We start from the raw sequence: 15,151 nt of genomic DNA, 5'->3' as shown, positions 1-15,151 counted from the left end.
AATTGAATAATTTGCCACTAAATGCGGGGGCTACGTACGTACTAGGTGACGAGAGCCCGTGTGTAGTCACTATTATGCTATGTCCGGGTAGTTTAGGACCTAGAAGCATGCTTCATGTGATGTTCTTGTAACTCTATGATTAATTTGGGGAATTCTTAAATGATTTTTAATGTAGTAAATGACTCTAATAAGAGGAACATCATTTTCTTGGCCCTTTTAAAGAGAAGTTGATATTTTCGTGCGTAATTGCTCTCCTGACATATATTCTTGTCTGCATGTTGTTGAGTTTAAATACATTTGACTGTGTCGCATGTATGATTCACGAGCGGGGTAATAGATGCATCTATGGTTCGCGCCGTTCGACCCTCCGGTAGTGCACACTTTATTTTTGTGTTGGATCGGCCCGTACGACCTCGGCACTACTTGCGTATGCTTATTGCTTGGTATATTGTTGTGATCGGAACTTTGTTATATGCCCTGGAAATGTAGATGGCTAGCTGTAATATCATCTAGAGATCATTTGTGCTACCCATGCTTAGTATATCACTTATCATATTATTTGACCCTAGTAAGTGTCAAGTCGACCTCTCGTCTCTACTTCTTCGAGATTAGACAGGGTACTTACTGGGTACATATTGTTTATGTACTCATACTTACACTTCTGTACTTAATTGTACAAGATCTGAGGCAGGTACATCTGCTTACCAGGCTGGTGGATACCCTTGATTCGGCCGAGATTACACGGTGAGCTACTCCCTTCCTATGCCGTTCAGCAGCCCAATGGAGTTTTTTCTTTATTTTTGGCTGTCTACTCTATTTCAGATAGTAGTATAGTATTATTCTTTTGTATATTCTATTAGTTGCCCACTTACTTGTAACACCAGGTCTTGGCACACACATTAGTTGACTATTCTTTTGGGTTGTATAACTATTATTATACGTTGCTAATTATCCCATGTTTTAAATTCAAATTTAGAAATTGTCGTAACTGTTTTAGTAAAGTAAAACAAGAATTCACTAATACTTCCGCATTGGCTTGCCTGACAACGGTGTTGGGCGCCATCACGACTTGAGGTGAAATTGGATCGTGATAATATGGTATCAGAGCACTAGGTTCACGTAGGTCTCACAAGTCATTGGCAAACCTAATAGAGTCTTGCGGATCGATACAGAGACGTCTGTATTTATCTTCGAGAGGCTATAGGGTGTTAGGAAACTACTCTTTATTCACTTCCTATTGTGCAGTGGTTGGTATACTAAATGTCCCTCTTCTATTCTCTCACAGATGGTGGGGACGCGCGCGATAGATATTCCAGATCCGGGAGGAGCTACTCTCCCCATTGCTAGAGGCCGAGGTAGAGGCCGGGGGAGGGCACCGACCCGAGGTAGGGGACGAGGGCATCCCAGAGCTGTACTAGTAGCACCACCGGCAGATCCTGCGGGGGATCCCATCATTGAGGAGCAGGGCGAGGTGCCTGCAGCAGAGCCTACCCTTGCAGACTTTTATGACACACTACTGGAAAATAGGCCTATGGCAATAGCAAGTAAACCGTTGCAATTGATAGGCCAACCGTTTCCATAGATGTATTGGAACGGTTCAGCGACCGTGACATCCGCTCGCGTGCCAATTGATCTACAGCAACGGTTTTGGAAACGGTTGACAACACCGTTGCTATAGATCCCGCTATCGCAACGGTTTTTCCTCTGTCTTAAGCAACGAGTATTCATTTCTACTGCAACGGTTAAAAACCGTTACCGTATAGTCTATGTAACGGTTGTAAACTGTTACCATATTATTTGCTACAATGGTTGGAAACTGTTACAATATAGTTTATTGCAACAGTTATATATGTTATTGCAACGCTTATTTACAGCTATTGTAACGGTTTTATTGCGCTATCGTAACGGTTTTGTTTCTATTGCATCAGTTTGTCACACTTTATGGAACGATTTGCAAGACCTATCGAAACGATTCAGAATGTCTATGGCAATGGCATTTGTGCTTATTGCAACGGTTCTATTAGGCTATTTTAAACCATTAATTGACATTACCACCTGGAAATATTTGTAATTATAACCTGAAAATTATATAAATAAAAATATAAAATACTTCATAAACTTTCATATCCAATAAGCTAAGAATAACGATAATAGCAAAATGTTTTAACCCAATTACATAAGTTTTACAGTTCAACGCTTCAAAAGTTAAAGTTTCAAATGCTATAACAAAAGACTCCAAGAATATCGACGACAACTCAAAGTTCTTCTTAAGTAAGGTCTAGATCTTCACTATCTCCATCTTCCCTTTCTTGAGTTGCTCCACCTTCTCCATCTTCCCTTTCTTCAGTTGCTCCACCTACAAAAGAGAATAAATAAAGTCATTAAATAAGAATGGGTGTAGTAGAATTTTCTCTAATTGTAACACCACATAACACCGCCCTACATAACACCACTCTCCATCCTATTTGACAAAAACCCAAAAGAAACTTCGGTAAAAGAATTTTATTGTAAGACCACCCTACATCCCATTTGACAAATACCCCAAAGAAACTAATGGATTTCACTTGAACTAATAACTTCAAACAACAAAAGACCTAATCATCGCTAAAATTAGAAACTTTAAAAGATCATATGAGAAATTATACATTGGAGTTTCCTGCCGATAGTTGTAAATTGAACAAAAGCCAAGCGAGTAACATAACAAAACTGATACTCGTGACTACAACCTGTAAACTTCATAAGTTGCAATAACATTCAAATACAGAAAACTTGCAAACAGTACTATAAGTAAAAGATTCACTTGGATAATAGTAAATCAGAGAGAGCAGTGGCAGAAAATAGTGCCAGAAAAGCAACAGAAGGAGAAGAAGGAGAAGAAGAAGAAGAAGGAGGAGGAGGAAGAGAAGAAGAGTACGTACTGACCTCGATTATTACTCCCAGTAGATAGACGATTGATTAGTTGCACAGCAGCTTGTTGGGCAGAGGAAGCATCTCCAGGTGAATGACCATTGAAAGCTAGCATGCTGGGATCAACCCGTAAGTCTGGATTCAGACGCTTAAGTTGTGAAATGATGTTAACTGCAACTTGTAGTTCCATGGCATCTTTTTGTGCATTGAACCTTTCCTGCATTCTTTGTTGCATCCTTTCTTCCATTTCCACCATTTTTTGTTGCAGCATCTCATCGGTAGAACTTGAAGAGGTTCCAATATCTCCCACTTTTCTTTTTAAGGAAGTCTTGGTAACCCCACGTCCGTACAATCTTAGGCGTCCTGGATGCTCAGGTCCCATGACGGATGCAAACGCGTCAACTGATTGACTGCCATCTTCAGTTTCTTGTGTTGATTGTATTCTATCCATTTCAGCCTACAAGTCCAAATTGAGTCAATTTTAGATTACAAAGTATATAAAATTGAGTCAATAACTAATAATAGACAAATGATATCAACAAACTTTAAATTAGTAACTCGTACAATTTTATTAAGAGTATCCGCATACGAGGCCTTGTATACTCGATCGGGCTTTCTTTTTCTTGTAGCCACAAATATATCCTTACTTGATAGAGGTTCAGAAGTTTCTTTCTTTTTTTCCTGGTTACATAAAAAGTGGTATAAAATAGTTCAGATTATGCCTAGCAAGTTCATATTTAAAAGAATAATAAGAAAAAATACATCAAACCTCGCATATTCTAGCAAAACTTTTTTTGCCAGCAGTGTGTGGATATCTCAACTTTTTGCGATTCTCAATGTTGGTTTCTTTCATTTTCTGCAACAAAAAAGAAACATTGACACTAAATACATCTGCTACACAGAACAAAGCCTCTCTTCTGAAGATTATTTTGGGTAAGGCAAGCTTATATTAATAATGCTAGCAGGTCACAACAAACGGAGAAGGAAGACACATCCGGAAAACGTAGCTAATGGAGCCTCCATGAATTATGCTATCATGCACATTCTGGTGCAAACACTATGATGAGATGATGTACAGAATTTTGGTAGAATTTGGGCAGAAACGGGGCAGAATTTTTCTGAAAAAAATTCGCCAGCATTTCGGCGCTTTTTGGACGTTTAGAAAGAAAAAGAAAAAGAAAAAAAAAAAGAAAAAGAAGAAGAAGAAGAAGAAGAAGAAGAATGAAAATAAAAACATACCTGTTGAAACTTGAAAGCTGTTTTTGAGGAAGAAAAGGCTGGTTTAGAACCTTAGTTTGCTGCTGAAGATGACACTTGATGGAACTTTCTTTTTCATGTTTTACTAGCTCATAAATTACACTGAATAGCAAAACTCGTCGCTTGGTGCAAAATGATAAATGTGACACTAATGTGGTCGCTTATCAACTTTAATCGTTTAAACATGGAAAAGCTCTCTTGTTTTTGAATAACAGCGAAACAAACCACAGAAACGAATATTGCCGCCTTGAATCCATTGTTTATTATTGCTAACCTGGAAAATTCTAATTATAGCTGTTGTAGTTACCAACAATAGTTCATGTAATACAATCAGTTCATGTAATACAATCAGTTCTCGGGGTAGAGTTTTACCAAATAATGCTGCTCCAAGACAGCCACAAGTGCAACAAGAAGTTTCTAAATAAACAAAAATCAGATATTTAAGCAAATCATGGAACAATATTCAGTTTTACCTTGTAGGTATCAGAGCTCCAATATCTAAGAAGTTCCCTAAATTGAGAATTCGGAACATCAACTGGCCTATTCTCCATTCGAAGCTCGTCATTCTCATAGGGTTCAAAATGGTCTTTATATAACTGGTTTTTGTACTTTATCCAAGCATTTGAAATTAAGTGAAAAACCCGTGTTTTTGCACCTTCATGAATGTCATATTTTCCCTACAAATTTAGAGCAGTTAGGTTGGTGTAAACAATATGAAATATCCACATACACCTATTAAATATTGCGAATTTCAAACCTTGACATATTTTCACATATCTTCTTTTGTCTCAAGTTTCCTCCAATCAAACACATTAAGAGGACAAAAGGTCGCATTCCTTGCCAATGTACCAAGGAAGCTACCCAACTCATTTATATCATCATCAGTAGGACCTATGGTTGATTGTTCTCATTTAGCACAATTTTCTTGCGCTCTTTCCTACCATGAACACTTTGCATCTGAGTTTTTCCTCTTTTTCGTTTTTCGACAGAAGAACCTACATAAATATGAAGTAAGAATAATCACCAAAAGTCATTACGTTATTGAATTTGACGATTGAAATCTATATGTTCTTGCCTTGTTCCTCGGATTGCTCGTTTGTTTCATGATTAGAAGAATCCTCAACTTGTTCTTGTACCATTTGTGAAGTACGAGGGGTGAAATCCAGTGGTAGTTGTTGCAATTGTTTATGTACTGCTTGTGATGCAAGAGAGGTAGAGTTCAGTGGAATTTGTTGCACTTGCTCATGTACTTTTTGTGCTGGTGCAGCAGTAGAATGCAGAGGCAGCGATCCACCTGCAGAAGTAGAATGCTGCAATTGTTCACGTACTGCTTGTGATGCTGAAGGTGTAGAGTTCAGTGGCATTTGCTGCACTTGCTCACGTACTGTTTGTGCTGGTGTAGAAGTAGAATGCAGAGGCAGCTGCTATGCATTTTGTTAATTTTTTATTTTTACTTGAGCGCCCTTCCTGATTTATGATCCACTTTCCTCTGTTCAAAATTAGATACACATGAGAGCTAAGAAATATTTAAACACAAACAATAGAATCTATTGAGTAACTTCATGCTGCTAAGATACAAACAGTAGGTACAAGAGTCATGGTAAACCCTATGGCTGAACAATCTAATATTTTTTGAACAATCTTCAGATTCTGAAAGAAAGAAAAGAATAAAGAGAACCATGCTCCATAGAGAGGTTTCCCTGTGGTGAGCCACATCTGCTGCCATTGCCTTAGGTCTTAAGTTTCTCAATGATCATCCTCAGGTGTTGCCACAACTTATGGTTCGTTCCTGAAAATCTTTTCTCACCTATTTTACTTCTACCTTGTCTTTTATTTCTCATATTATCTTACACTAAATCTTTTTTCTTTTTCTGCTTCATTTAGGAAGAACACGAGAAAATTGTTAAAAACCGAGAGGACAAAGAGGCCGCGATTTCATGGGCAGAATACAAGTCAATGACATTCACACATAAGGTGCATTTACTTTCCATATGGTATTTGTGCTTTTATCTTATTTTAAATGGTTCAAGGTACTTCTTATATAATATACTCTAATTTTGGTATAACAATTTTATAATCCTACCTTTGTTTTGTTGTTAATAAAGATTAAGAACTGAGCTGCAGGTTGTGAATGAAATAGTAAGGCTAGCCAATATCATGCCAGGAATTTTCAGAAAAGTACTGAAAGATGTGAATATAAAAGGTAATGAAAATTCATACTACCATTTCCTAGTCTATTTGCTTATACATGTCTATATCTATTTATTATATGGAAAGGACATACTTTCTTCCTCTCTAGTTTCTATCCTTTTTAAAGGAGTAATATAGCTTCCCCTTTTTTCTGTTCATTATGTTGTTCTAATACTAGGGTGGAAACTAAGCAGATGGGTGAAAAATAGACTACTTGAGTTACTTTTTAACATTAATGAGATATTTTAGAGTAAAAAGATAAAAGTAATAAGAAGAAGAAGTAAGGGAATTGTAGTTCTAATGAGATGTTTACAGTTCACTAGATTTTTAGACACCAAAGATTTTTAGAGCTATTTGTTGACACTCAATGAGAAACTTAAACATGTATTAGAAGGAAGCCTATAGACATTGAATGAGCTTGAACAATGGAATGGAAACTGTATATGCGCAGGAGGCTATCACATGCAATGGAATTGGAATACAAAAGTATTGACAAGTGTTATAAATGTTATCAGTACCTCAATTATCTGTAGATTCAAGCCTCTACCGATTGCTATCAACAAGTGCAACAATATCACAAGATCCAAAACCAAAAATCCTGCAAAAATTGAAGCATCAGAATAAAATGCTAAAGGAAAAAAAATAAATATATATTAAAAAGAGCAGTATTAGAAACAAGAGTAATTATAAAATATTGGTAAAAAACATTATCACTCACTCAAACCAGAATATATTTAAAAGAATTTTAGAATTTCCCTCTTTAATCATCTGATTCCATCCAGTCCTAATCAGTATCGTCAAACTCATCCTCCTCTTCCGATGTTTCTATAATTGTATCATTTGAATGTTGTGCATTAGATGGAATATCAATGACACCAACGGGTACGTCGTCTCTAGACCATCTAACGTCAGCATCAACAAATCCACTTAAGGAACCAATGTCATCATTAGGCTCTCTCCAAAATGCGTCTTCAATATTAGGGCAATTCTCTTCCTCTAAATCATACAAATCAACATGGACTTTATTCCTTGCATAATAAATATCTTTCTCAACTGGATCCTCCACATAAAAAACTTGATAAACTTTTGATACCAACACAAAATGGTCATCTGTACTACATAATTTGTTAAAGTATACACGAGTTGACCCATATTCATCTATTTCGTTACGGAACCAATCACATCTAAATAGTACAACGCTAAAACAACCCCAATAATCAATCTCAATGATATCCTGAATAGCTTCATAATAGATAACCTCACTATCGATGGGATTTTGGTCCCTAGAGCTAGCAAAGCTATCGGTTGTTGCCGATAAAGTCACACCACTATTTTGAATCTTGCATCGGGAATCCCGTTCTATGATATGAAATCGGTATCCATTAATAAAATATGCAGTATATCTTTTGGCGATCGTATTAGGCCCTTTAGCTAGCCATCTTAAATAATCGGGTTCTTCAATATTTTTAACTTTTTCTGCAAACCAATTGTTGAATTCCCAACTATACTTCCTTGCCCTTTCCCATGCATTTGATCTACTGTGACTACCAATTAAATTCTTATGTTCCCTGCAATCATGAATTTTATAAAATCAATCATATGATAAAGAAAAAGAAACATATAAATTAAATAAATCTTACTTAATTTATCTTACTCGATAAACTTTTCCACTTGTTCATCGCCAGTATTGAACAGAGCATACCGATGGGCTTCAAAACATAACTGTGGATCCATGAGAAAAGTATTTTTCTTCATACTTACAATTGGATGTCCTATCATAGGGAATATAGGTGACAAATTTTGAGGGCACTCATCATCCACAGTTGTGTATCTACTGAATCTTGTCTTCACGCCATCATGTATGTATCTTGAACAAAAATTCAAGCACTCTTCCGCCAAAAATCCCTCTGCTATTGATGCTTTTGGACAAGATCGATTAAAAACAAATGCCTTGTAGTTACATAGGTTCCTCTCAATGGAATACATCCAACGAAGATGAGCCGGACCCCCAAGCTTAATTTCATTCACCAAATGAATAGGCAAATGTGGCATTATGTCAAAAAATGTTGGATGAAAAATCTTTTCAAGCTCACAAGTTATTTCAACAATTTCAGGTTCAACAAGGCCAACGAGACGCTCTTGGGAAACGCCTTTCTAACAGCAACCTGGAGCAAGTAATGCATTATAAAATGAGCATCATGACTCTTGTACTATGATATTTTCATCTCCTTCACTTGCACGCGATTTGAAATATTTGAAGCACGCCCTTTTGGTAACTTGGCATTTTTCATAACGGTGCAAAACAAATTTTTCTGTCCTGGTTTCATGTAGAAACAAGCATTAGCCAAACTCACACTACCATCATCATCTTCTCTTGGTTGTAGCTCCTTTCGTATCCCCATTTCTTGTAAGTCATAGCGAGAATTTACATGATCCTTTGACTTCTTTTCTATTTCCAATAAAGTCCCAAGTAAACTGTCACATATGTTTTTCTCGATGTGCATCACATCAAGATTGTGCCTCAATTTATTATGTGCCCAATATGGCAATTCAAAAAAAAATAGATATTTTTTTCCACGGACCCTTGTTATCCATGGTCTTTTCTTTTTTCCCTTTCCAAAGACATTGTTGAATTCACGGAGCTCTTCAAACATTTCCACACCCGACAAAGGAGTAGGTGCCTGTCTATGCTCCTCATTACCATCAAATGACTTCTTATCTTTTCTCGATGGATGATCAAGAGGCAAAAATCTTCGATGACCCAAGTAACACGTCTTATGACTATGTTTGAGATATCGTGAGCATGTGTCGTAATTACAAGTGGGGCATGCCAATCTACCCTTGGTGCTCCAGCCTGAAAGCATTGCTAAAGCTAGAAAATCACTAACTGTCCACAATAAGGCTGCACGCATTTGGAATGTTTGCTTTGTCTCAGCATCATATGTTTCTATCCCAGTTTCCCATAGTTCCTTCAATTCTTCAATTAATGGTTGCAGATACACATCTATATCATTTTCTGGAGATAAAGGACCTGGAATGATCATTGACAACATGATATATTTTGGCTTCATGCAAATCCATGGTGATAAATTATAGTTCATTAACATGACAGGCCACGTGCTATGAGAAATGCTCATGGTTAGAAATGGGTTGAAACCATCACTTGAAAGACCCAACCTAACATTACGTGAATCTCTGGAGAAGTCTGGGTGTAGAGAATCAAAATGCTTCCAAGCTTCTCCATCAGCAGGATGCCTTATATTCCCATCAGTGGGTCGTTCTTTAGCATGCCATCTCATTGCAATGGCTGTTTACGGACACATGAATATCCTCTGAAGCCTAGGCTTTAAGGGAAAGTACCTTAAAACCTTTACTGGAATTTTAGAGCTTGTATAAGTTAAGGAAGCATCAACAACTTTCCATCGAGAAGCCCCACAAACAAAGCAATTATCGTCCTTTGCATTGTCTTTCCAAAATAACATGCAATCATTAGGGTATGCATGTATTTTTTCGTAATGAAGACCCAAATCTTTTATCATGTTTCTAGCCTTGTTGAAAGATTCTGGCAACTGAGCAAAGGGAAATGCCTCTTTTAACAACTCTAACATATCTGAAAAGGCCACATTACTCAATCCAGGCAAGGATTTAAACACGTACAACCGAATAGTAAAACTCAATTTAGTGAAGGTTTCACACCTAGGATATAGTTCTTGTTTGCCTTCCTCTAATAATCTGAAAAATCTCTTAGCATCTTCAGATAGAGTCTCTCTCATTTGTTCTTCCTGCTCTGCCTCACATTCTACATTTCTAAAGGTATCATGAAGTAATCCATCAAAATCATCACGCATGTTAGAACCTTCATCATCATTGCTTTGGTGAGGTGAATTTCTAGAGGAAAACCCTTCCCCATGGAAAACCCATTTGGTGTAACCATCAACAAAACCATTAACAACCAAGTGATCCTCCACCACATTTTTATAGTGCCAATAGCGATTAATACACTTTTTGCAAGGGCATAATATTTCATTTCCCTGGGAAGCTCGTTCAAATGCCTTCTCAAGAAAATTGTTCACTCCACGGATATACTCATCCGTCCATCTTAGGAGATACATCCAACTTTTATCTCCATTATTCATAGAAATCCTATACGATAAAATTAAATCAACAAAATTAACCAAATAAACCTACATATAATAAGATATTGACCAATGCTTTTAAAGGTGAAAACTCAGAAGGAGGAGCAACTGAAAAGAAGTGGGATATTTATTTTTAATTTTAACATAGATAATCAATTTTAACATAGTGCATTTGTATATTTTTATGAGTTTTCTGCATGCTGACATAATAAATATCTAGCTAGTTGGGCAACTCTAACAAATAGGTTGAATTTTTTGTATTCTTGCAACAAAAAAGTTACAGAACAATAATAAATAACAATGCTTGCCTATTCCGTCATTTTTAGTACTTTAATTTAGACCCATACTCAACACATGCATTCAGTTCTAAAAATTAGACTTCAGCAACATGTCCCCAAGATAAAAATATAAACTAATTTTGAGTAATATTCATAACAAGATAAATAAGCCAAATACACAAATACACTACCAGCAAATTCAATTACCAAAAATTTAAATTAAGATAACTTACCAGCAACGAGTGTTCCCTAAGTTACCAGCAATTATTTCTCCTCGGCTACCAAAAATAAACTTTCTCTCAGCTAATAATATCTATACCACCAAAGAAGGTTCTATAGTTCAACAAGGAGTAGCATGCAAAAAAAAAAATTGACATCAGAAAGGGATTACTTGGAGAGCATTCGAGCAAAGAAAACAAGAAATAATCTTGCCTTAGATATAAAAACAAACTAATTAGACTCAAAGGAGTTTAAACCACTACCGATCACAATTGAAATTCCGCAAAACAGCGCGTAAATTTATTGGGCTAATGTAGAACGCATTCTTGTATTATTGGGACAAGATCCGAAAATAGCAGCTGAAGCAGGAAGTTATGCGCGATATATGATCCCAACGATCTTTGCCTACGGGCTTCTCCAGTGTCAAATTAGATTTCTACAAGCCCAAAACATAGTGCTACCGATGATGTTCAGTACCGGACTAACAACTTTGCTGTATTTGTTCAGTTATTGGATTCTGGTATTTAAATCTGGCCTAGGAAACAAAGGTCCTGCTCTGGCTAATGTGATATCCTACTGGATTAATTTCCTGTTGCTAGCTGTATATGTCAGAATCTCCCCTTCTTGCAAAAGCACGTGGACCAGATTATCAAACGAGGCATTTCAAGATACTTGGCAATATATAAGACTTGCCATTCCTTCAGCTGCTATGTTCTGGTAATACTCTTAGTCTATGTATACACATATTCACTAGAAGCGGATGTAATATATAATTAACGGGTTCAACTAAAACCAGTACTTTTGCAAGTATAGATATACATGTGAAAAATCACTAAAATTTCAATATAAAGTTTGAATTCATCAAATTTACATCTTTGATTCGTCTTTGATATTCATCTTTACACTATGATCAAATGAGCAAATCATTTAACTTTTATTGACACAGCTTAGAGATTTGGTCTTACGAAATAATGGTTCTGTTGTCTGGACTTCTTCCAAATCCGAAGCTAGAGACGTCATCCTATTTATCTCTAAACACGTGTATTGTACTTTCAATTTATATTTTCTACTGCCACACTCCAATAGTCCATTCTAGAAATTATTCTGATCATCTTTTTTGAATTTGATTTCATTGAGATGTTTTAATTTGGTTCCAAAGCATGCTGGCAGATTTCTCTATTTCTCAATTAGTATGAGTGTTCTGCTCTCTTTTCTTTGTTTAATCACCACAGCTTCTTCCATGACTCAATTCTTAGTTTTATTGTTTTTACATAGCCCTCATTCAATCTATGGGTTCTGCTAAGGATTTTTACCCTCTTTTTTTTTGCTTCAAGATTTTTTGAAATTGCAACAGTCTCTAATTTGAGCCATAAATCCCTCCTTAAGATATTAATGGAAACTTGTGCAATTTGTGTCCCCTAGTAGAGATAGTCAAAGGAGTGTGAAAATGGTAATTCAAAAAGTTTATTTTGCAAGCTTATAATATAGTATATTACATTTTGGGTAGCTTATAGCCTTTGTTTCTATGACTTATTTTCAAGACCTCCTAACTTTAGACTACGCACATTCTTAAATCTTAACTTTCTCGGGTTTAAAGTTTCGAGCTAATGTCATATTTAAGCACCTATGCTAACACAATTTGAGTTCTATTTTCGTTGTTTTGATATACGATGACGTAGTTATGTCTATATATGTCTTGAGACTGAATGCAAAAAGATTTCATGAAATATTATAGAAATTGCAAAATAGAAAGACTTAATCGTTCAATGGCCATGACTATGGCCATGACTACCGATCACAACTGAAATTCTGCAAAACAGTGCGTAAATTTATTGGATATACAATGAGCCATACAAAGAAGAAAATAGTTTCTCCAACAACAAGAGAAACTATCAAGTCGAACTCACAAAATCAGTTCAACAATCTCCAAGAAATTTTACAGCAAATAGTTTCAACCAATGTCAGCCTCAAGTCGAACTGCGAATTCAGTTCAATACTCAAAAAAAAAAATCAAGCTTAAACTACGTGAGTCAAATTCACAGATTCAAATCGATCGATCCCAAATAATAGTAATGAAGTTCAGTCTTCTATTCGATTAATCAATCACAAATCCCTCAAAATCCAGAAAATGACACAAGTTATGCGTAGAGAAATCAGACCTGATGTGTCGAGGAGTGCATAGGCTACGCAACAGCTTCAGGCACTCAACTCCAGAAATTTGAAGCTGTTCTTCGAGCTTCAGCACCAGAAATTCGATTTCAACACCAAACAAATGAACCCAAGCTTCACCACAACTTCTCGACACCAATTAGAATAAAATGCCAAAACCAATTTGTTTAGACACTCTTGAAAACAACGAACCCTAGGTTATCGGAGAGAGAGAGATATAGGGGTATCGGAGTTTTTAGCAAGATTTTGAGAAGATGACCTAGGTCATCGAAGAAGAAGATCAAAGATTTTGAGAGAGAGAGAGAGATGGGGGCAGTAATTTCTCGGTGTTTAGTGAAGAAGAAGATGACCTAGGTGTTTTGGGGGTATCGCCTAGCAGATATCGCAGTTAATGGGAAATTAAGTGCCAAAAAGTTTTTTATTTAATATATATTATTAAAATTATTAAAAAATAAAATGAATGGGGGTTGTTTTGGCGGGTGTAATAAAATTTACGAGGGAAAATANTGGGGTTGGTTTTGGTCGGGTGGTAAGTAAAATTTAACGTAGGGAAAGTAAGGGGGCGGGGGGGGGGAAATAACCATTCCAATAGAAATTTTTACAACGAAAGCATTCCTGTAGATTGTTTTATTGGGACAGTTCATATAACCGTTGCGCCAGATGAATCTATAGCAACGGTTGTTTTACAATTGCAACGATTCTATAGTTAAAGTGTGTTGATATCACCTAAATGCTACTGTAACAGTTATAACCGTTACCATACAGGTTCTATGGCAACGGTTGTTGAACCATTGCTAAAATAACTGTTGCCATAGGCACATTTTCTGGTAGTGACAGCACCGGGTTTTCAGGAGGTGATGGGCCGTATGCTGCAGTTCATGGACACCATGACTCAGACTAGTTTATTTCCAGCAGATCCAGCTACGTCTCAGGCGGGAGGGGGAGCATGGACCCCTACTGCTCAGGCTCCTAGTCATGCAGCTGCAGTGTATCAGACTCTGGGCGCACTACCCGCGGATGGGGCTCAGCTAGTTGCCGCAGTGGTGCTCGAGCCTAGACCAGCTGCGGATGGTGACCAGCAGAAGTTGTTGGATAGATGGACTCGACTTCACCCTCCTGTCTTCAGGGGTGAGCGTCATGAGGATGCCCAGGACTTCATTGATAGGTGCAGGGACAAACTGCACAACATGAGGATATTGGAGTCGCATAGGGTTGACTTCACTACTTTTCAACTGGAGGGCAAGGCCCGTAGATGGTGGCAGTCCTATGTACTTGGCAGGCCCGCAGATTCACATCCCATCACTTGGGGTCAGTTCACGCAGTTATTTTTGGACAGGTAAATTCCACCATCCGAGAGGAAGAGCTGCGGTGTCAGCTTGAGCAGCTTGAGCAGGGTCAGATGTCCATGACCGATTATGAGGCGAGGTTTTCTGAGTTATCCCACCATGCATTGATGATACTCCCTACTGATGCAGAGAGGGTGCGGAGGTTTGTTGCAGGGTTGCATTCCGGCATTAAGGCCAACATGGCCCGAGAGGTAGAGATGGGGACTTCTTATCAGCTAGTGGTGGAGATTGCCCGGAGGATTGAGGGCTACCGTTTGAGAGGTAGAAAGCAGGCGCAGCAGGACAAGAGGGCCTGATTCTCCGGAGAGTTCAGAGGTGCCCCGGCTAGGGGTAGAGGTCAGTTTGGTAGGGGTCAGTCCAGCAGGCCCCCACATCCAGCACCACTACCTGCTCAGGATGCTCCAGCGCCCCCTATTTTAGTGCCATACCATAGAGTTCTGATCGCCCGCCAGCTATTCAGGGTTCTTCCAGTGGACATTCAGGTCCCCAGGGTTCTTCTGGTTCTTACTCCAATGCTATGCCAGAGAGTTCATACCGCCCTCCAGCCATTTTTAGCTCCTCCGGCGGGTATTCAGGCCATCGGGGCCAGGCTTCCGGACAGCAGGCCATGGTGCCGAGAGTTTGCTACGAGTGTGGAGACCCAGGTCAC

At 37.8% G+C, this 15,151-nt stretch overlaps 1 protein-coding gene and 1 long non-coding RNA gene across 2 annotated transcripts; one reads left to right on the top strand and one right to left on the bottom strand.

The window, feature by feature from the left end:
- Positions 1-5,881: 5,881 nt before the first annotated feature.
- LOC109239446 lies at positions 5,882-6,320 on the top strand. The gene is made up of 3 exons (XR_002069897.1): positions 5,882-5,945; positions 6,049-6,138; positions 6,289-6,320. It is a non-coding gene; the product is annotated as an uncharacterized LOC109239446 (long non-coding RNA).
- An 818-nt stretch (positions 6,321-7,138) lies between these two features.
- On the bottom strand, positions 7,139-9,653 carry LOC109239441. The gene is made up of 3 exons (XM_019406010.1): positions 8,589-9,653; positions 8,009-8,508; positions 7,139-7,922 (listed from the first exon to the last, which is right to left on the bottom strand). Exons 1-3 carry the CDS (start codon positions 9,651-9,653, stop codon positions 7,139-7,141), a joined length of 2,349 nt encoding a protein of 782 aa, XP_019261555.1.
- Positions 9,654-15,151: the final 5,498 nt, after the last annotated feature.

This window comes from Nicotiana attenuata, unplaced genomic scaffold (genome assembly GCF_001879085.1).
Source record: "Nicotiana attenuata strain UT unplaced genomic scaffold, NIATTr2, whole genome shotgun sequence".
Lineage (NCBI taxonomy): Eukaryota > Viridiplantae > Streptophyta > Magnoliopsida > Solanales > Solanaceae > Nicotiana > Nicotiana attenuata.
This window is presented reverse-complemented; position numbering and strand designations above follow the sequence as displayed.